The sequence below is a fragment of the Dipodomys ordii genome, unplaced genomic scaffold, assembly GCF_000151885.1.
Source record: "Dipodomys ordii isolate 6190 unplaced genomic scaffold, Dord_2.0 Scaffold125, whole genome shotgun sequence".
Taxonomy (NCBI): domain Eukaryota; kingdom Metazoa; phylum Chordata; class Mammalia; order Rodentia; family Heteromyidae; genus Dipodomys; species Dipodomys ordii.
The window spans coordinates 1,223,025-1,245,311 of NW_012267341.1; the positions used below are offsets into that span (position 1 = coordinate 1,223,025).

Here is a 22,287-nt window from a genome sequence, read left to right on the forward strand (position 1 = left end):
TTTTCTTTTGGTCTGTCATGGGGCTTGAACTCAGGGCCTGGGCACTATCCCTCCTAGCACTCTACCACTTGAGCCACAGCACCACTTCTGGTTTTCTGGTGGTTTATTAGAGGTAAGAGTTTCTCAGTTTTTCCTGCCCAGGCTGGCTTTGAACCATGATCCTCAGATCTCAGCGTCCTAAATAGCTAGGACTATCAGCTTGAGCCACTGGCACCTGGCTTTTTCTTTTCTTTTGTCATAGAGATCCTACCCATGACCTCATAGGTGTTAGGCCAGTGCTCAGCCACTGAACTATATCTCCAGCCTACGCAATGGCTCTTACTCAGCTGAAGTGTCAGTGCTTCTGACAGACCTTCTTTATACCCCAAATCTAAATTAAGCCTCTTCTTCCCTAGATCCCTCTACTTTTTCTTCAATGCCTCTATTATTTGCAACTAAATTCATTTGTAGGATTTTTTTTTTAACCAGTCCCGGAGCTTGAACTTGGCCTAGGCACTGTCCCTGAGCTGCTTTTGCTCAAGGCTAGCATTCTACCACTTGAACCACCAACACCACTTCCAGCTTTTTCTGTTTATGTAGTACTGAGGAATCAAATCCAAGGCTTTGTGCATGCTAGGCAAGCACTCTACCACTAAACCACATTCCCTGTAGGATTATTCTTATAATGTCTATGTGCACTTACAGTTTCCTGCAAACATCACATTGCAAGTGCCAGGGTTTCAATGTATCTGTTCACACTGCCTCCACAGTGCTTGGGACAGAATGCTCTTAGTGAATAGCTACTGCATGGATAAATACTACAGATCGATATAAGACTCCCTTAGAACCTTTAGCTTTGTCTTTCTTGTTTATCCTTGTCAAATTTTAAGAACTCCTCTCTTGGGGCTGGGAAGGTGGCTCAGTGGTAGAGCGCTTGCCTTGCATGCATGAGGCCCTGGGTTCGATTCCTCAGCATTACATAAGCAAAAAGAAAAAAGCCGGAAGTGGCGCTGTGGCTCAAGTGGTAGAGCACTAGCCTTGAGCTGAAGAGCTGAGGGACAGCACCCAGGCCCAGAGTTCAGGCCCCATGACCGGACCCAAAAAAAAAAGAACTCCTCTCTTACTTTTGCATTACTTTCAACGAGAAAGTAAGTTGAAGCTAGGCACCAGTAGTTCACTCCTGTAATCCTAGTTATTTGATTGAAGTTCAAATCTAGCCAGGATCACAGTTCAAAGCTAGCCAGAGCAGAAAAGTCTAGACGACTCTTTTTTCTGTGTGTATGTGTGTCAGGGCTGTCCCTAAGCTTCTTTTACTCAATGCTAGCACTCCACCAGATGAACCATTGTGCTACTTCCAGCTTTTTCTAGGTAGTGTTTTTGAGATTGAGATAAGAGTCTCACAGACTTCACTAATCAGGCTGGCTTCAACCAAGGTACTTAGAGCTCAGCCTCCTGAGTAGCATGAGCCACCAGGGTCTGGCTTCATCTGTGAGACTCTTATGTTCAATTAATCACCAAAAAGTTAGAGTTGTGACTCAAGTGGTAGATCATCAGTCTTGAGTATAAAAATGAAGAGACAGTACCCAGGCCCTGAATCAAAGCACCAGTACCAGTATCAGCGTGTGCGCGCACACAAACACACACAGAGTCAACAGAGATGACTCTTTGCAGTCTGTTTTTAATATGTTAAAATAGTTTCTCAATTTCAGCATGATTAATGTGACAGATAGGTTCTTTGTTGTGTGGGGTTAGGATTCTTGCTACAGGATATTTAGCAGAATCCTTCGCCTCTACCCACTAGATGCCAACAGAATCACTCTCAAAAATGTCTCCAGGTGACTACTCCATGCTTGCAAAGTTACTGCTGACTGAAGCCCACTGTTTCAAAGTAGTTGTCCTTTCAGAAGAATCACACTTAGAAATTTAGGTTGTTGGGTGATACCTTTGTTACAAGAGAATTCTACCAACTCAATCTCATCAAAACCAAGGCCCTTTCTATCTTGTTTCTGTAGCACTCTCTGAGTTTGCTTTGAAAAGGCTATTAGTGATGGTCTGATTCAGAGCAATCTTCTGATCCCAGAAATTCAGCTCCGTGGACCGTCCTAGAAGGATGAAGGGAAGGGGTGGTGTTTCTGAGGAAACCAATGTCTCTGAGACCCCTCGGGAATTGGCAGTCCCCTCAACTTTTCTAGAGACATGTCCCAGAGGACAATAAAAGGGAGACAAACAACCCATTCTGGCATGCTTTTCAGGATCTCTCACTCCAAACAAGAAAGTCTGAGAGGCCTGGTAAAAATAAATATGGCTTAGTCTTCCTGGCATAAGAACAGTTTCTAACAGCCAAGATTTAACTCACCCTAGGGGGTGACCCAGGCAGGGACTATGCATGAAAGTTAGTTTCTACCCATTGATATTCCCAGTGACTCAGCCAGGGATGGCGCTGCGCACCAGAACTGTGCTGAAGCATGGAGAAGGACTCAGGATGCACATAGAAAATGTGGTCTCTCTGGCTGAGCCAGACACAGACAGCTTCCCCCTTTTTCTCCAATCCCAGAAAAACATCACAAATCATGTCTCTGGAAAAGAACCTGTCCTTTGCATACAGAGTGGAAACTTTATAATTTTTAATCCCTTGACAGTGAAAGTATGAAGAAAGCCTGTCCTGGAATTTTTAAAAAATAATTATGCTTTTTGTTGTTGTTGCTGGTTGTGGGGCTTGAAGTCAAGGCCTGGACACTGTCCCTGAGCTCTTTTTGCTAGGCTAGTGCTCTACCACTTTGAGCCACAGTGCCACTTCTGGTTTTCTGGTGATATATTGGAGCTAAGTCTCATAGACTGCCTGCCCTGGCTGGCTTTGCACCACAATCCTCAGATCTCAACCTCCTGAGAAGCTAGAATTACAAATGTGAGACACCAGCACCTGGCTGTACTCTTCATACTACATGTCCCTAGTTTTCATTTAGAACAGAATATGATCTTCAGAATCACAAGGACTTTCTTAACAGGATTAAAAGCAAGTCTTTATAAGCAACAGATACCCAACCCTGACACCAACTGCATTGGAAAGGAGAAGGGAACTGCAGAATCAGCCCCTACTTTTCATGTTTTTCTCCTTAGATTTTAGGGTTAAGAGACTAATGTAGGCCAGACATATGTGGACTGGGTTTCCTATGCACTTAAGATCACATAAACCTGATCTGGCTCTACTGCCCCCTTCAGTCAGCAAGAAGAACTTCAACCCAGAAAATGCCTCTGTATTAGTTACCATGGTGATGCTTTTTCAACCACATTGCATCTGGGTGAAAATTTCAGGCAAAACAGCATGGAGAAGTACTAAGAAAGAGTTCACATCACATTTTTCAGTTGTTATAGGCTGTCTCAAAGTAGGTTCATGTTAACTTTGGTCAAAGATAGTAATTTGAAGTGAAAGCCTTAAAAACAAGCAAGGATGAAATGTCAACCTAACCATTTAGTGAAACAGTCTAATAGCCACTTTGCATTATACCAAATTGCCTTCCCCTCAGCTAACTTGGGGCACATGGGTCTTCCTGGCTCTATAACTAGTGAAAGGAAAGAGATTGAACAGAATCCATAGATGACCCAAAGCCAGAAAATCTTGGCATATCAACGTGGAGGAGAAAGTAATATCCCAGACCCTAAGAAAATTGGCGACTTGAGAAAAAGTAACAAACCAAGATCCAACCTAGAAAAGTGGGAAGGTGGTTAAAGTATCACTATTCCGAGTTGAGGAGGGTAGGCTGCCACAAAGCTTAAGACCAGCGTGGTGTTTGCAATTTTATGTAGTGTCCCCAATTTTAAATATTGCTAGAGGGCCCTGCGGACGGAAACTGGAAGGAGGCTGAGCCAGGTCTTGGGGGAGTGCAACTTCAAATATTGGCTAATTTCCTTACCTCCCTCCCTTCCTTGCCCGGATCAGAAAGTCAAGGAAGGTGAAGAGGCTAACAAAGCTGATTTACAAAGACAGGCTGAGGAGGAACTAAGTTTGTCTGGGCCAAATTTGGACGTCTGAGCTTGGGCGACAGGACCCAGACAACCACCTCAGGAAATGAGTAAATGAAAAGGGGAGGTCACGGAATTATTTAGCCCTAGAACAACACTCCCTAGACAAGGGAAGCGGGAGGGGGTTTCAAGAAGAAGAAAAAAAAATCTCTGAGAAGGAATTTTGACAGTGAGAACCCTAGTTAAGATACAGCAAGGCAGGCCCCCTGATGTCCCTTGTTTGATGTCAATAAAGACCCGGAGGATTATGCATTAGCAAGCCTTGCATATTCTAGGACATCAATAAAGTCTGGACTTGGGGCCCGTCGGGGGCCGGGGTCACGTCCAGGCGATTCGGGTCAGCCCCGATGCTCCCCTTGGATTGCTGTTCGTATGAGCCAGCCTAGAGAGTTGTCGCTAGGACTATTTACTCTGAAAGTGAGGGACACTGGAGTAGTAGTAATGGGGACCGAGGGGGGGGTCTCTCTCCAAGGCTAGGAATGTGGGGGCGGCGTAGGAAGGAGTTGGGCTCTCTCAAGAGGCGCGGGGGGGGGTGGGGTCCCCAGGATGGGGGGGCGGGGGCGGAGGGCGGGAAGGGGCCGGGCCAGCGCTGGGGGCGGGGCTGCGGCGCGGTGGCGGTGGCGGGGGCTGCGGCGCGGGGGGCGGGGCGGCCGGGCCCGGGACACCCCTCTCTCCCGGTCCCCTGGCGGGGCAGCTTGAGCTCTGGCAGCACTGGAGGCAGCGGCGTCCGGAGGGCGACTCGCGGGGCGCACCGGGCGCGTGGACCCGGGACCGCTTCCCCACCGGGGACCCTCGGCTGACTCCCGACACACGCCGTCCCGCGGGAGCCGGCGGGACCTCCATCCGCAGGAGCGCCTGCGGCGGTGAGCACCATGAGCGCCGTGGGGCGCGCTGCTGCTGCTGCTGCTGCTGGGCGCCCTGCTCTGCGCACACGGTAAGCGGCGTCGCCGCGCCCACCGGCCCACCGGGAAAAGTTTGTCCCTGGGTTCGATCGCTGCGGGATCCGCTTCCCTGGGAACCGGAGGACGCAGGCTGGGGCCTGAGACCCTCCTCGCGCTCTCTGCAAGTCGGAGCCCTGAAAGAGTGTGCCGGGGAGTGGTGGGGGGGTTGGGGGGGAGGAGGGACTGGCAGCCCCCCGCCCCAACCCCTCCAGTGCAAGAGAGGACGGTACGGGAGGAATCCACCCGGGCTTCGATCGGGTCCGGGTCCGGTAAGATCCCAGGGCGCGAACTCGCCCCCTCCCCCCCTTGCTGCTCTTTAAAGAGCTAGGGGGCTTCTTCCCTTTCAGGTTAAGAGCGAGCCTGAGTCCTTGGTGCAGACGAATGTGTGTAAAGAAAGGGAGGCGGCGAGGATGATCGTGAAGGCAGATATTCTCGGGACTGGGTGGGGGGTGGGGTGGGTCTCGGGTGGATCGCAGGCAGCCCCCCCTCCCCGCATTGCCCCGGGGAGTCTCTACTCGGGGAACAATTCCTCGGACTCCACCTGGCCCTCACCGAGGGTCTTGGGGCACCGGTGACTCCGCGGCGTCTTGTCCTTAGTGGTGTTTTGGGTTCCCTCTCCTGGCTGTGGCCAATCAGCTTCCTGCCCCCGGATCCTCCCCAGGGGAGGGGTGAGGTGTGTGTTGGAGGGCGGGTGTGTGTGTGTGGGGGGGGGTTGGCTGGACCAGTCTGGAAAAGGGGTTTTGGAGGAACTTGGGAAAGAAACTTTAGGAAGGCTCGTGCAGATCAGTCCTGGCCAGTGTAGGGGGCCGGAGCGGGAGGCGGGAGGGGGAGGGAGGACGGGTATTGCTGAACTTCCAAAGGCAGCCGGGGAGGGGGGGGCGCGGTGGGGCTCTGAGCCCGGAGGCCCGCGGGCAGGAGCCGGGCGGATGGCAGCAGGGTTGATGCTTCATCTGCTCCTTATTAATAACGTGTTCGGTGCCCAGACACAACTGTTGTGTGTGCTGAAAGCCCCACAGGGTCCGCTTTTCTCTGCAGTCGCGATCGTAGGTTGCACCCCAGTTGACATTAGCAGCTGCCTCCCTTAAATCTGCGTGCCCCCCCTAAGATCAAGTTGGTCTTTGAACCCCACTCATTCGCACCCACCGCTTTTCCACGTGTGTGTGTGTGCGCGCGCGTGTGTGTGTGGTGGGAGGAAATCTCTCCATCTCACAGCGCGGATGGGGTGGGGGGGGTTAGAATGGAGGGGGGGGTCTTTCTTTAGCCTAGAGGAGCTCGTGTGAAAACTGCAGATTTCGGAACTTGCCTGGCAAGATGTGGTGGTGCCGTCTGGGTACTTTTTCCCCTCCCTAAGTAAGATTTGTTTTAGCTCCCGAATCCAAAACCGTGTTCTCTTGTCTGTTCTTTATCCGTAGGTCCTCCTCTCCCTCTCCCCATGGCTTTTTCCAAGTAGTAGCCTCTCCGTTCCCTGCTCCCCCCTCCCACCCCCCTCCCCGACTCTCCTAGGTTATTTGTGGCCTCTTCGGCGTGTTGGGACAGCGGCCCTACTGGGGTAGGAATGTAGCTGTTCTTCCCACCACATGGGCCCCTTAAAGGGACAGCTATGCTTTTTTTTGGGGGGGGTGATCTCCTCCCCCTCCCCTTTCTTTCAGGCTGTAAGGGAAGGGGATGGAACTTTCCTCTTGGCCCCCTGGAGGAAGTTTTGAAAAAGATCAAGGGAAATGGCAAAGCACTGGGGAAAGGAAAGGGGGAAAAATGCTAAAACGGATACCAACAAAGCCTGAGTGGAGATTGTCGCCTTCTGTCCTGGGGAAGGGGGAGCTGGAAGGTTCCGGGCTGAGCCTTAGCCAAGAGAATTTTTACTGCTCCAGAGCTGTCAAAACTGAATACGTTACATCCATATAGACTCAGGATGGAGAAGGGGGGAGGCCAGGAGAATGGCCATAGAGAATTGTGGATTTTTAATGCTTCACAAAAAAAAGATGGAAGGGGGTACTTGGTGACTCCTCCAAGTTCTTTTATGCATGGAAAAAATTAAATATAAGAAATTAATACATTTGGAAATTTTCTGTGCACACAGGGTAAGCAGAGGCAGGGAGATTTGCACTTTGCTTGGCTTGATTGCTGAGCCATCCTTGGAGACATGGAAAGGACAGATTCACGGTGTGACTGAGCAGTTGCAGAACATGGAATCTACACCAAAAATACTACCATGAGGATCCCTGACACTAAGTTCCAGGGGTGCCGAGAGACCATAGTTCTGTACTTGTAGTTATGAATTACTTAGACAGACTTGACTTCGTCTAGGAGTGAATTCAAGACACTAAAGTTTAAGGTGTTTATTTGGGTTTTGCTAGTCCTTAGGGCTTTTTCTATAGCTTCTAAGTTTCATTCCAGCCTATATAACACTCCACCCTTAAAAGATTTGGGAAGGAAACTTAATAGCCATGATTACTTTCATCCTGAGGTTTATGGATATTTGAAGAATGGAAACTGTTGTCCTGGAGGTTTCTTCCAGGTAAGTGGGGGGGGGGGTTGGAATTTTTACTCAGGAACCTTGACAAAGATTAAAAAAAAAAAGCAAGAAAAAAATGTCTGTGAGGATGAGTGCAGAAGGGTTGAGCTGAAACTGGTCTCCTTTCCCTCTGGCTGTTTTGATGGTTGTCCTGGTATTTGTATGACCTTGTCCCTGATCTCTTGCACTTGTGAAGGATGCTTGGCTTGCCACTGATTTTGGATTTCCTCTTCTGTCCCCTGTTGGATATCAGATAACATCTTTGGGATTGGCACACGGTATTAAGAATGACAGGTGCAAGGGAATCAAGTCTGGCTATCTCTGACCAAGAGCACATTGGACATGCTCATTATATGGTCCAGTAAAGAACATGGGGGTAACATAAGACAGAGTGTTTTATAGCACTTTCCTCCCTTTTTCAACTGCTTCAACTTTAGTTTTGATCGCGAAGAAGGGAGATGGGGGGAAAACTGAATACTGGGGAATTCTTGAATGAGAACTGAAAATTCAGGGACTACTTAAGAAGTAGAGTGTCCTTTATTATTGGACATATCTCCTGTTTAGAGTTGTATGTTCTCTGTCAGCTAGGTCTGTTAGCCTGGTCTAAGCCACTAACCCTTTACATTCTGTGACTCATTATAGCCACATTTGGTCACAGTCTCCTGGGCATGGTGCATCTGAGTCTCAGACTGTGTCCTGTTTGCCCTCTCATCTTCAACAGCAGAAGCCTTTTCCCCATTCTCAGTCTGGTGGGATTCAATGTCCCAAGGAAGACTGGTTGGCTGGCAGAGCCTGAGTTTTACCCTATAAATAGCTTTGGTGATGGCCTATGCTTGCTGTTCTCCATCCAGCGTAGAGCTGGCAGGATCAGGCTTTCTCTCCCAGTATGCTCATGAGCATTCCCGAAGCTGGGCTCTGCACCCGTGCAGTTGTTCATTCATTCAGCAAGCACACATTTGTTAAACACCAATCATTACTGACACAGCTTAGTAATGAAATGCAGGCAGACCTGGGTTTGAATCTTGGCATTGGGCGCTTCTTGGTGACCCAGCATAAAACACCGAATCTCACCGGACTTCGAGGGTCCTTATCTGGAAATGATTATGTGGTTCAGGGGAGGGGAATCGTAATAAATCTCTACCTCTGAAGGCTGTGAAAAACAAAAAGAGATAATAGTTATGTTTAAACTATTTAGCACAGAGCCTGACAATTAACCATATTCTTGCTATCGCTCAGTTGACACTTAACTGCTCATTAGCCATGTTGCATAAATGGATCATAACTGCTCTTGCCTTGGGACTATGGGAAACCTGATAAACAAATAATTACAATGTGCTAAAATGAAGACTTAGGTTTTTTGTTTTGTTTTAATGCTGGGACTTGAACTCTGGGCTTCATGCTCTTACTTGGCTTTCTTGCTTACAACTGGTGCTCTACCACTTGAGTCACGTGTCTAATCCTGCTTTTATTTTGTTGGTGTGGGTCTTGAACTCTGGGCCTGGGTGTTGTCCCTCAGCTCTTCAGCTCAAGGAAAGTGCTCTACCACTTGAGCCACAGTGCCACTTCCGGCTTTCTGGTTGTTTATTGGAGATGAGAGTTTCACAGGCATTCCTGCCCAGCCTGGCTTTGAACTGTGATCCTCAGATCTCAGCCTCCTGAGTAGCTAGGATTACAGATGTGAGCCATTGGCACTTGGCCCAGTCCTGCTTTTTGCTAGCTGTTTTTGAGCCTTATGGATTTTTCTTCCCAGACAAGCTTCCAGCTGTGGTTGGTTGTTAGCTCTCAGCTCCCTGAGTATCTGATTAAGGGCAAGTAGCAAGGATTACAGGCCTGATTACAGTCTGGATGAGGCTTGGTTCTTCATTCATTTCAGTCTGTGTCTTTGTTTTGTTTTGTTTTTTGCTTATCTGTTTGAAATATCTTGCTCCTTCCCCCCCCCCAAACCTCATGAAGCCTAAGCACAGCTGCCTGTCCACATTTTCTAGCAGTTTTCCTTTTCCTTCCTTCCCTCCCTCCTTCCCTCCCTCCCTGTCTCCCTTTTTCTTTCTCTCTCCCTTTCTCTCTCTCTCTCTCTCTTTCTTTCTTCATTCATTCGTTCATTTTTGCTATAATATAACTCCAGGAGGACTTTGCCAGAGTTCTCCTGAGAAAAGTCTGGGAGATGGAACGGAGCTTTCTTCTGCCAGTTGACTGGTCTGATGCCCTGCAATCTCTCACCCTAAGACTGCTGTGACCCTGAGGTGAGAGATGCTAGCTGATGTCTGTTGTAGCTGGGACAGTTTAGAATTCCAAACTCTCCCTCCCACTGACCTGAGCAGGGAGCCAGGCCCCATAAGGTAGTAATTGCCTCAATTTGGGGGCTGGGCTGTTTGCAGCCTTCTCCCTTCACAACTACTGTCTTCAATCAGGAGTCCTGTCAGTGTATAGGAATAATTGATGCAGGACTTTAGCTCCAGACTCACCCCAGCCTTCCCCCCTCTCCCCCCTTCAGCTTCTCCACCCCAAAGTTTGACCCCTGTTGTCTCTTTGTTTCTTCTTTTTAAGTTGGTGCCAGTGATGTGATGTTTCTGGGAGCTGTGGAAAGTTGACCGTAACCCAGAGCAGCCGTTCAAAAGGAGCTGATTCTCTAGCTTTCTGGACATCCCTTGAGTCTATTTTCCATCCTGTGTTCTTGATTTAGCAAGAATCAAACATTGTGGGTGCCCTTGGGCACCTCTTAGACCCATCGGAGCAGACTCCATTCTTTCAGTGCACATAGGCATTCTTGTTCATGCTCAGATGAGTGGATTGTCAGCATTCTCTGATGCCCAGCTTCCCTATGCATAATGGGACTTTCAGAGTCTCCCCCTCCCCCCCATCATTCAGGTGAGAGGGAGTAAGGAGGGGCCCTGCTAGAGACCCAGCTGGGAAAAGCCTGGCTGAGACTTGCTTACAAGCCCTGACTTGGCCTGGGGGAGCTCCCCTTCACCTCTGGGCTGAGCCCAGGATCTGAGCTGTGAGCCAAGCCGGAAACAAAGACGGGGAGCAAACCTCCCATCTGGCTGAGAGGCAGGGACACAAAGGTGCTGCTGCATAATTTATCACCGGAGGTTTTTCTGGAGTCTGGAAGCTCCAGGCTCCAGTCAGTAGCATTTTTGTGGGGGTGGGGGAGAGGGACCCTCCCCTTGTCTAGGCAGGTAAGAGAGTAGACTGTTGTGAGAGACACCTGATTAACATGTAACAACAACAAAAAAATCTGAGTAGTTTGTAGGTATCTCTAAACTCAGCAGGGGTGGGAGTTGGGGGTTGTGTCCTGTGTTCCCTCCTGTGGCCTTAGCCTGAGTGCTCTACTGCCACCATTTAGTGGGCATGGAGGAGGGCAAGAGACAGTTTCTCTGTTGGGTTGATCATAGTTTTCTGTTACTCTTTTCCTTCTCTTTCTTTTTTTGTCAGTCATGGGGTTTGAACTCAGGACCTGGGTGCTGTCCCCCAGGTCTTTTGTTCAAGGCTAGCCCTTTACCATTTTGAGCCACAGCTCCACTTCCAGTTTTCTGGTAGTTAATTGGGGATAAGAGTCTCACAGGCTTTCCTACCCCAGCTGGCTTTGAACTGTCATCCTCAGATCTCAGCCTCCTGAGTAGGATTACAAGCATGAGCCACTGGTACCTGGCCCTTTCTTTTTCCATCTTTTTTGTACCAATATACTGGGGCTTGAACTTAGGACTTAGGTGCTGTCCCTTAGGTTTTTTTTCTCAAGGCTCGCGCTCTACTACTTGAGCCACATCTCCTCTTCCAACTTTTTGCTGGTTAAGTGGAGATAAATGTCTCATGGACATTTCTGCTCCAGCTGGCTTTGAACCATGATTCTCAGCCTCTTGAGTATCTAAGATTACAAGTGTAGGACACACCACCCAGCTGACTACAGCCTTCTTAAAAAACCAAATAGTGGTGGCAGATCTGTCAAATAAAGAGGGTCTCCCTCCTTTTTCCACCTTCCCCAGACCATTTAAGCAAGAAATTTCTAACTGCAGGCTTAGAGAATGCAGTAAAAGAGAGGGGCTCTAACATGTTAAAATGTGTCTCCCTCAAATGAGAATTTCTGTTCTTCTAGGAGTAATCTTCTCTGGTGATCTTTTTCATTTTTCCCTCCACAACCTGAGACATAGAGTCTAAAAGATACCAATGAACTTTGGGGGCAGTTAACTTTTTTTTTTTTTTTTTGGTTGTGGGGCCTGAACTCTGGGCCTGGGTGCTGTCCCTCAGCTCTTCAGCTCAAGCAAGGCTAGCACTCTACCACTTTGAGCCATAGCACCACTTCCAAGTTTTTCTACTTATGTGGTGCTGAGGAATCGAACCCAGGGCCTCATGCATACAAGGCAAGCACTCTACCACTGAGCCACCTTCCCAGCCTATTTTTTTTTTTAATGAGAGTTTTCCTGTATTTAGCACTATAAAAAACATTTAGTGTATACACATTTACTCTTTACAACAGTGCTAGTCTGTTTCATTGGGTTGCTGAGAGGTTTAAATGAAATAATGTGTCAAGTTCATAGTAAACAGATGCTATTATTAGTGTTGTTGTTAACTTTACTGTCTGATTTCATCCTATTTCTTGACCCAACACTGCAGCTATGATACAAGGATGTTCCTATACAAGTCCTCAGAATTACCCTAGAAACTGTAGGTAGATCTCACAAGGGTTTGGGTATGGCTTGCTCTGACAAAGGCTGCTCAAAATCGCTGCTTTCCTCTTCTCTGCATCTCAAAACAAGGTCCACCCGGTAACATGTGGCTGCAGGGAGCAACAAACCACATTTGCTGGGAATTTTTTGAAAAAGTGCTTAAAAAGTAATTTCCATATGTATTGGGATACCCTAAGAAGATGACTGAAAATGGAAAGGAGTTAGATTTTTCTAGCCTACAGAGGTGGATTGGGAGGTCCCCATATTAGGCTCTGGGCTCAAATGATGGTGCAGTACTCAGTGGCAAACTGGTCACTAGAAATAAGAGGGATAAAAAGGACCATGAATGACCAGGTAATCTTAGCTGGTAATCTTAGCTGCTCAGAAGGCTGAGGATTGTGGTTCAAAGCCAGTCTGGACAGGGAAGTCCCATAAGGGCCTTTTTTTTTTTGGTCAATTGTGGAGCTTGAACTCTGGGCCTGGGTGCTGTCCCTGAGCTCTTCAGCTCTAGACTAGCACGCTACTATTTGAGCCACTTCTGGTTTTCTGGTGATTAATTGGAGATAAGAGTCTCACAAACTTTCCTGCCTGGCCTGGCTTTGAACTACGATTCTCAAATCTCAGCCTCCTAACTAGCTAGGATTACAGGTGTGAGCCAACAGCGCCTAGCCCGTGAAACTCTTATCTCCAATTAAAACCTGGAAGTGGAGCTGTGGCTCAGAGTGGTAGAGCACTAGCCTTGAGGTAAAAGGGCTCAGGGTCAGTACCTTAAGTTCAAGCCCCACAACTAACAATTTAAAAAAAATTGTGGGACAGAAATAATTTGAATTGTGATATGTCAATTTCATGGCTGGAGTGTACAGTAAGGAGAAGGGAATAAACTTTGCCTAGATAGAGGGAAGGTACCTGGAAAAGACTTAAGGTCTCTTGAGTGCTGGTTAGTTAAAACATGTCTGCATTTTGTGTTCCTCCTCCTTTATCTCCAGCTCTTAACAAGACTTAAGAGGAATATATCACTCATTCATCCATCTAACAAACCTGTATCCATCATCTAATACATGCCAAGCATTGAACATACACTGTGAATATCACACAATTCCAACTGCCAAGAAGCTAACAGTAGTAAGTGAACAACATGAAGGGCCTCTGGGTACAGAGCAGACTTCCAACTCAGCCTGGGCCTTGTGCATACAGGTGTCAGGAAAGAGTTTATTTCCCAGCCACACTTCCCCCCACCCCACCCCCTTATTTTTGTATTGCTACTGATGTTTCACAAAATGGCTGTTTGGATCTCGCCAGGCTCGGGGTATCTTTTAGATGATGCTCACTATCACATTCCCATGTGATCACACATTTCGGTTTTGTTGGTGTTATCCTGCTTCATGGATGTCCCCTTCAATGAGAGAAATGTTTCTGACAGGACTGCTCAAGAAGCTGAAATCACCAGGCGCCGGTGGCTCACACCTGTAATATTAGCTACTCAGAGGGCTGAGGGTTGTGTTTCAAAGCCAGCCAGGGCAGGAGAGTCTGTGAAACTCTTATCTTCAATTAACTGCCAGAAAACCGGAAGTGGTGCTATGGCTCAAGCAGTAGAGCACTAGCCTTGAGAAGAGCTCAGGGACTACACTCCAGCCTAGAGCTCAAGATCCAGGACTGACAAATAAACACACACACACACACACATACACACACACACACACACACACACACACACACACAGGTTTGGAGGTGTAGCCCAGTGGTTGAGTACTTACCTGGCATGGGTGAGGCCCTGGGTTCAAATCCCACCTTTGAGAGGAGGGGATATATGGTATGTATAGAAATGTCATAATGATCCTCTCTCCCATACAACTGATATGTGCTAATTATGCTATTGAAGATCCTTTTGAAAAAATGACAGAAGTGTAGCTCAACTGGTAAAAGAGCCAGCCTTGAATAAAAAATGTCAGGTGAGGGGGGGAAGCCCCAATACTAGCACAAAAAGAAAAAGAAGAAAGACAGACTTTATGCATGTGAGTACTGATGCTGACTTCTCCCTTTCCCATTGTAATCCCAATGTCTTCTTCACTAAACATGCTCAGGGCACTTTTTTTTGTTTGTTTGTTCCTGGAGCTTGGGTGCTGTCCCTCAGCTTCTTTCACTTTAAGGCCACAGCACCACTTCCAGCTTTTTTGATCTGTTTATTGGAGATAGGAGTCTCACGGAGTTTCCTACTCAGGCTGGCTTTGAACTGTGATCCTCAGATCTCAGCCTCCTGAGTAGCTAGGATTATAAGCCTGAGCCCCCAGCGTCCAGCTTCAGGGTACTCCTTAAGCCCTCTCTGATTCAACTCTAGCAAACTGCTCTGTAACTGTGTCTCACATCCACCTGTGTGTCTTCATGTTGTCAGGTGTGAGCCACCTTCAGCTAAGCATTCCTGGGGGTGGCAGAGCACATTGCCAGTAGACACTTGAGTGTGCATTCATGTGACCTGCCAAGTATATTGGAAGTCTGGCTTCTGAAATCACACTGAGAAGAATGTTGGTCTAAGGGTCAGAATGGGGTTTCCTTTCTGATTCTCCTGTGTGCCTCACACTTGACTGATCATGGTCAAAGCTGGGGACATTACCTATTTCAGTTGGCACCACAGGAACTGCTCAGTTATTGTCATGATTAAAGGAGACTGCAAGTGCATATGCCAAAGTAGCTTGCCAACTGTACAAGAGGAACTGTGGCATGTAATATATTTGTTGTCAAAATCCTTGTTTCTTCCTGGAACAATGGAACTTGGTTCAAAAGCTTCAAAGGGGGTAGGACTCCAGACTTCCCTGGCTTTACTACTTCACCTCAGGGCAAAGGAAATTGGTCTTTACCTTAGCTGGAACCTGAAAGAGAAGTCACTGTTTTGAGACTCATAAATTCACTGCAGATTTGCTAATGGAGATGCCTTTAGGGAGAGAGACCTACAAGCTGATATTACTCTCCCTTTCCCTCTCCTTTTCTCTCTCCCTCTCCCACTCCTTAATCTTGGGGTTTTAGAGCTTCTTACAATAGCAACATCATTTATTGGGAAGGAAGCAGTATACCCACCCTGCTGAGAATAAGTACTAGCCCCAACCCTTAGTTCCTAAGTGATGCCTCCTCACTTAAGCTTTAATTTTCTCATTGTTCTGTATTTACAGTGATGTTTATAGTAACAGAGCTACCTTCCGAGGCTGTGGAGAGCATTCATTCATTGATGTAGCATATGAAAAGCATTTAGAGAAGTACTTGGAGGCCACCTGCTAGGTACTCAGTAGTTGATAGTTGTATTATGCTGAAACTTTTGTTGTGCTAGCTAGGTGCTACTAAGCTTGAATTACTTCCCCAAATCCTTTGGTGGTACTGCTGTCCCATTCTTATATTATGGACAAACAGACTGAGGCTTTCTTGCTCAAAATTGTAGACTTAGTTAATGCCAAGATTTAAATCTTAGTCCCTCAGCATCCCGAATCTGTGCCATCTCTTGACTATTGTATAATTGGATTGTCTGTCTTATACATCAGATGAGCTTTTTTTTTTCTTTCCTTCTTTTGAAAGAAAGTACTGAGAGATTACTAACATGATTGGAATGAAGGAGATGAGATGTAAGTAGTAAGATTCTGGATAACCTCTCAAGAAGGTTCTAAGATTATTAACATGTACTATAGCCCAATGTTGATGACTTGTATTAGGTAAAAAGGCTTACTCTTCAAGCTCCTAGGGGTCAGGAGAGCTGGTCTGTGGGGCTAGGTAGTTTTCCAGGGTAGAAGCACAGCCAACTATTCTAATTCCACACTTTCTTACAATGAACACTGCAGTTTTGTCACCCGTAGTCATTTGTTTCCTCTCTTCATTTACCATTCTGTTACTTTAAAAGGGCTAAAAGCTGCCAAGATTGGAATGAAAAGGCAAAATTCTACCTCTGAGGGTCCCCAGAGGGGCAGCAGTTGTCCAGAAAAGCTGGCCTCCTGGAGTATAAAGTGTCCACTTCCTGTTTGAATGCTTGAGTCAAGAGTTTGCCTGGCTGCTGGCTGCCTGACCTTCATTCACTGCAGCGTTGACTTCAGATGTTTCTCTGACATGCAGGAAGTGGTGATTTTCCAGCCACCTGCAACTAACTTGATGCCTACCCGGTGAAATGCTTTGTTCCTGAAGTCTGCACCAGGAAATCAGGACTTCTGTTATCACTCAGCAGAGGCGGGGGTGGGGTCCTGGAACACAGGGGCTGTTCTCTGCCTTCTTTGCTTAGCAGCAGGATACTGTTGATCTGGTTCTTCCCATCCTGGTACTCAGATTCCCCCAAATTCAGCCTTTTGGAAAAGATTAGTTCCCACACCCTCATTCTCTATTCATTACGCATCTTCAGTGTGTCATGGCACGAGGTTGGGTTCTAGTATCTTTATATTCCAGTTCAATACTTTATTATTTTATTTTTTGGGTACTGCCCATGAGCTCTTTTTGCTTCAAGGCTAGCACTGTACCTCTTGAGCCACAGCTCCACTTAGGGCTTTTTGTGGTTAATTGGAAACAAGAGTCTAATAAGCTTTCCTATTCTGGCTGGCTTTGAACCATGATCCTCAGATCTTAGCCTCTTGCCTAGCTAGGATTACAGGCATGAGCCACCAGCTCCTAGTAGTGCTTTACTTTTTAAATAAATACATAAATAAATGAGGAAGCTAGGCTTAAGGAGCTACATGGCTTGTGTGAAGTTATGCAGCTAGAACTAGGTTTCTCTGATCCATATCCAGTGCTTTCTTCCCACCTGTTTTCTCTCTTTTCCTCCCTTCTCTCTGTCCTAGTTTTGTGTGTGTGTGTGTGTGTGTGTGTGTGTGCGTGCGCGCGTGTGTGTTTTGCTGGTCATGGGGCCTGAACTCTGGGCCTGGGCGCTGTCCCTCAGCTCTTCAGCTCAAGGCTAGTGCTCAAGCCAGATTGACACTGCTGGCTTTTTCTGCTTATGTGGTGCTGAGGAATCAAACCCAGGGCTTCATGCATGCAAGGCAAGCACTCTACCACTGAGCCACCTTCCCAGCCCCTTGGTTTTTTGTTTTGGTGCTGGCACCCTGGGCCTCCCTCTCTTGCTGGCTTTTTGGCTCATGCTGGAGCTCTACTTGAGCAACACTTACACTTCCAGCTTTTTGCTGGTTAGAGATCCTCAGATCTAAGCCTCCTGAGTAGTCGGCATTATAGATGTGAGCTACCTACACCATCTCCAAATTGCCTTTTTCTTTTCTTTTCTTTTCTTTTTGTGCCAGTCCTGGGCCTTCAACTCAGGGCCTGGGTGCTGTCCAAGTATCTTTGCTCAAGGTTAATGCTCTAACACTTTGAGCCACAACTCCACTTCTAGTTTGTCTAGTGATTAATTGGAGATAAGAGTCCCACTTTCTGCTCTAGCTGGCTTTAAGTCACGAGCCTTAGATCTCAGCCTCTTGAGTAGCTAGGATTACAAGTATGAGACTGGCTCTAAGTTGCCTTTTAGCTGAAATTTCCCTCAGACACATCTTCACTCCTTGCTGTGTGTGGCTAAATGTTTCTCAGCTCTCTTGACATTTCCAGCCAGCTAATTGAGGGGATAAAGGTGGGGAAGGAGAGGCTGTCCTATGCACTGTAGAATGTCTAGCAGCATCCCTGACTTCTGCCCACTAGTTGCCAGCAGCACTACCACTCATGACAACCAGAATGCCACTAGACACTGCTAACTGCTGCTAAAAGGCAAAATCATCCCCAGCTGAGACCAACTGATTTAGCTTTACCCTTTTTCTCAGCCTCCATAGCAAGAGGGTCTGTGTATTATGGATACTCACGGCATAAACTGCTTTGCTGTTGAATCTGGCATGGGTCCCTAAAGGGGCGAGCCGAGCCAGGGTTCCTCAGGCTCTTGTCATCCAGGGTCTGAGAGACACTCTCAACCCTTTTCAGAGTTCCAGAAACAGTCTAGAAAGGAAAGGAGCTGGCACAGCTGGGTCTTTGGTGCCTCTTCTAAGAAAGAAGTCTATCATCCATCCATCCACCCACCCATCAATCAATCCATCACTGGTCAAGAAGCTCTGCCTTATGCTCATCACACTTACCCTTAGAGGTGTGGGCTTCCCTCCTTGCATTCATTCTGATGGAAGGCAAGGATGAATGGTTAAGGGGAGAGCTGGGCCAGGTAACAGGAAAGGAAGAAGGGTGGCAATTTAGAACTAACTCCTTTCCTGGTGCAGCCCAGCCTGAGGGTAGGGCTCAGCTGAGGGGACAAGGAAGCTAGGGGGAGAGATGAGCCTTGAGCCTGGCCCTCTCTTTCCCCCAGCTGCAGCAGCCCAGCGGGTTAGATGAATGGGAGAGTGACCCTGGCAGAACCCTTTGTTCCAGCTGAGGCTGGAGCTGGGGCACTGAGCCATTCACACGCTATCCACAGGGCATCCTGCTGGGCATGCTGGGGAGGGGGCACAGCAGCCGGTCATGGGACTTGGCCAGGCAGATAGCTTGATGCTCAATAGGGAAGCCCAGCTGCGCGCTGCTGAAGCTGGGGGAGGGGCTGTCTGCCAGCCTTCCTCTAAGCTGTGTCCTGTCCCACAGGAAGGCCCTAGCTGGGCCCATTTATTCTGCCTTGAGGTGTCCCAGTCGCTTCCAGCTTGTAGCCCCCATGTGGATTCCTTAACCCTAAGAGGCTTCAGCATTTTTTTTTCTTTGTCGGTCATGGAGCTTGAACACAAGGCATGGGTGCTGTCCCTGAGCTTTTCTGCTCAAGGCTAGCACTCTACCACTTTGAGCCCCAGCTCTACTTCCAGTTTTCTAATGGTCCCAATTGGAGATAAGAGTCTCAAGGACTTTCCTGCTTGGGCTGGCTTCATACCACAATCCTCAGATCTCAACCTCCTGAGTAGCTAGGACTGGGTGTGAGTCACCAGCACCCAGCTGGCCACAGCATTTTAATCCACTATTTCTTGTCTTTCCTGGATAGGTAAAGATAAGAGACAGGAGCATCCACATCTTAACCTAGTTTTGGAGAGAAACATAGGGAGACCTGTCAGCATCTCCCCTCTATCTCCCCCTCTGCCATCATTTTTCTCCAAGCTTGTGTAAAAAATTTCTGTCACGATGGGGGTACCTGGACTGCCAGTGAGCAAAAACTGAGGGTATCTTTTAGACTATTTCTACCTAGGAGGCAGTGAGAAGGCATCATCACATTCTTGCAGTGTCACGTGGCTCCCTGGGTGACAGTGTTGTTTGCAACAGCTCCTTGCCCTGGTATGGGCTTTGGTTGAGTGGGAGTTGACTACTCATTGGTTCCTTTTTCCTCTGCCCAGGCCTAGCCAGCAGCCCTGAGTGTGCTTGTGGTCGGAGCCATTTCACTTGTGCAGTGAGTGCCCTTGGCGAGTGTACCTGCATCCCTGCCCAGTGGCAATGTGATGGAGATAATGACTGTGGGGACCACAGTGATGAAGATGGATGTAGTAAGTACCATGGCAGCCATGGTGGGAGGTGATAGAAGAGGGACATAGGATTGGGGTCAACACAAGGCTGATGGAGTGTTCTATACATATACTAGACTCAGAGAGTTGTACTCTTTCAAGGATGACAGGTATTGATAAAGACATGGTTTCTCCCAGTATGTGTGCCTCAAACCATCTGTATCTCTCTCTGTCTCTGTCTCTGTCTCTCTCGATCAGTCATAGGGTTTGAACTCTGGACCTGGGCACTGTCTCTTAGCTCTTCAGCACAAGGCTAGTGCTCTACCACTTGAGCCATAGCACCACTTCCAGTGTTCTGGGGATTGATTGGAGATAAGAGTCTCATGGACTTTCCTGCCTGGGCTGGCTTTGAACTGCAATCCTTAGATCTCAGCCTCCTGAGTAGCTAGGATTATAAGCGTGAGTCACTGGTGCCCAGCTCCACCTATATTTCCATTAGATGGGTCATGCTATATGTCCAATAAGACAAACTTTGAACCAGTATGGAAGAAAATACCCTGAAAACCATAGAGTAGTCTCCTTTAAAGATCTCTGTTTATATGAAAATGTTTACATTATATGTATTGCCATTTTGTGCATCTTGAAATTCATATATTATACTTAGATGGAATTATTTTCATGTTTCTTATATTGATTTATATAATCACAGATTTGTTTTTTCTTTTTCTTTTAAAATTTTTGGTTTGGTGTTGGTTCTGGGGCTTGAACTTAGGGGCTGGGCAGTATTCTTTAGCATTTTTTGCTCAACAACTTAACAATAACAATAAAATTATATATATATATATATATATATATATTTAAACAAAAACTAGAAACAGAGCTATGACTCAAGTGGCAGAGACTAACTTTGAGCAAAAAAGCCCAAGGACAACTAGTGCTTAGGTCCTGAGTTCAGGCTCTTGGACCATCACCACGAAAGAAACAAACAAAACCCAAAACTTAAATTTCCCTCTTCCCTACTGTAATAAGATGTGAGGATGGGCCAGACTGTCTTGTCTTGAATAATATATCATTCCTATGCCATTGCCTGAGTTTAGGGCTACAGTCTCTGACCTGAAGTATCTTCACCTGATGATGATAATTAGTCTAATGAGAAAGAAGCCACAACCTAGACTTGATTAACCCTAACTGGTTCAGCTAATTGTGATAATGATAAATGCTTCACTTACATGTAGCACTTTCATACGCATTATCTCAAAAGACCTCTATGAGTGGAGTGTAATTACCCACATTGTATAGTCAAAGAGACTATCACTCAGAGGAGGTAAATGACTTGCTCAGTGTGATGAGTAATGAGCTCTAGAACTGGAAATTGAGCCCAGATGTGTCAATCATCATTGAATAAAAGGAAAGAAAAAAAAAGACACTTCTTTCTCTTGCCCATGTTTTTCTTATTGCTTTCTTTGTGACGTGGAATTCTCTGAGTTGGTTTTCCATTGCCCTGTGGATCCCTGGCATGATTCCCTTCTACTTCTTGTTTCTAGCTAAAGTTTTCTTTTTCTTTGTATTCTGTTTTTCACTCCTTTTTTCCTTCATTTTTTGGCAATTCTGGGGTTTAAACTTATACTTCCTCAGCTGACACTCTACTACTTGTGCCACACCTCCAGCTCTACTTTTGCGGGTTATTTTTCAGATAGGGTCTCACTTTCCCACCCAGGTGAGCACTTTTGCCCTGTCTGCCTACTTTAGGCTTTCCATTGCTAGGATCACAGGTGCATAACACCATATCCAGCTTCCCTTCATTTAAATGGACTCTTGTGTTCGGTTCTAGCTGGACTGGCTATGAATTTTGATCTTCACAGTCTCAGGAACCCACATAGCTTGGGATGACACACACACGTGCCACCGTGCCCAGCTATGGATTGAGAAGGGGGTCTTGTGAACTTTTCTGCCCACCGACTGGCCTCAAACCATGATCCTCCCAATCTCAGCCTCTCAAGTGATAGAGAAGAGCCACCAGTGCCCAGCTTAGCTGTAGTTTCTGCTTATCACCTCCATCTGCTGGAGGCAGGCATAGGAGTCCATGAGGAAGGCCTACAAGACAGATGGGGGCAGGTTGGTTGAGGGTTTGGGAACTGGCATACTAGGAAAGGATTTCTGGCTCACTGTAGCTTGTCTGACAGATCCACTTTTCCCTTCTTCTCTTGGGCTCAGTGCTGCCCACCTGTTCCCCTCTGGATTTTCACTGTGACAATGGCAAGTGCATCCGCCGCTCCTGGGTGTGCGATGGGGACAACGACTGTGAGGATGACTCCGATGAACAGGACTGTCGTGAGTGTTGGCAGGGCCCAGACAGACACCCTCACTCAAGCTTTGTTGGTGATTTCCCATCAGAATGTGATACTCTGAACCCGTGCAGATTTTTAGATATCGTCCTATCCTTTTACCTCCTCTCTTGGTCAGTTAAGCCAATCCCCTGCAGAGTCCTAGAGAGCAACTTGACTGCTCAGGAAGACTTTGTGTGGGGCTTGTAGGCACTGGGCCCTCTGCCTACCACAGCCTGTCTGCTCTGTGTCCACAGCCCCCCGAGAGTGTGAGGAAGATGAGTTCCCCTGCCAGAATGGCTACTGTATCCGGAGCTTGTGGCACTGTGACGGCGACAATGACTGTGGGGACAACAGCGATGAGCAGTGTGGTGAGTGGTACCTGAGGGGGAGGAAGGTAGGAGCCTGGTGTGGGGCTGGCCCCTGGAAGGAGACAGCAGCCCTGGTCCAACACTG

The 22,287-nt window shown here is 47.4% G+C and overlaps 1 protein-coding gene across 1 annotated transcript in view; it reads left to right on the plus strand.

The window, feature by feature from the left end:
• Lrp4 (low density lipoprotein receptor-related protein 4) overlaps positions 1-22,287 on the plus strand; it is a 69,976-nt gene that overhangs the window by 9,473 nt on the left and 38,216 nt on the right. The window contains exons 2-5 of the mRNA XM_013029962.1: positions 4,877-4,933; positions 19,403-19,549; positions 21,722-21,838; positions 22,089-22,202. Of these exons, the coding sequence (XP_012885416.1) occupies positions 4,877-4,933; positions 19,403-19,549; positions 21,722-21,838; positions 22,089-22,202 (435 nt within the window). The remainder of the gene's footprint in view (positions 1-4,876; positions 4,934-19,402; positions 19,550-21,721; positions 21,839-22,088; positions 22,203-22,287) is intronic.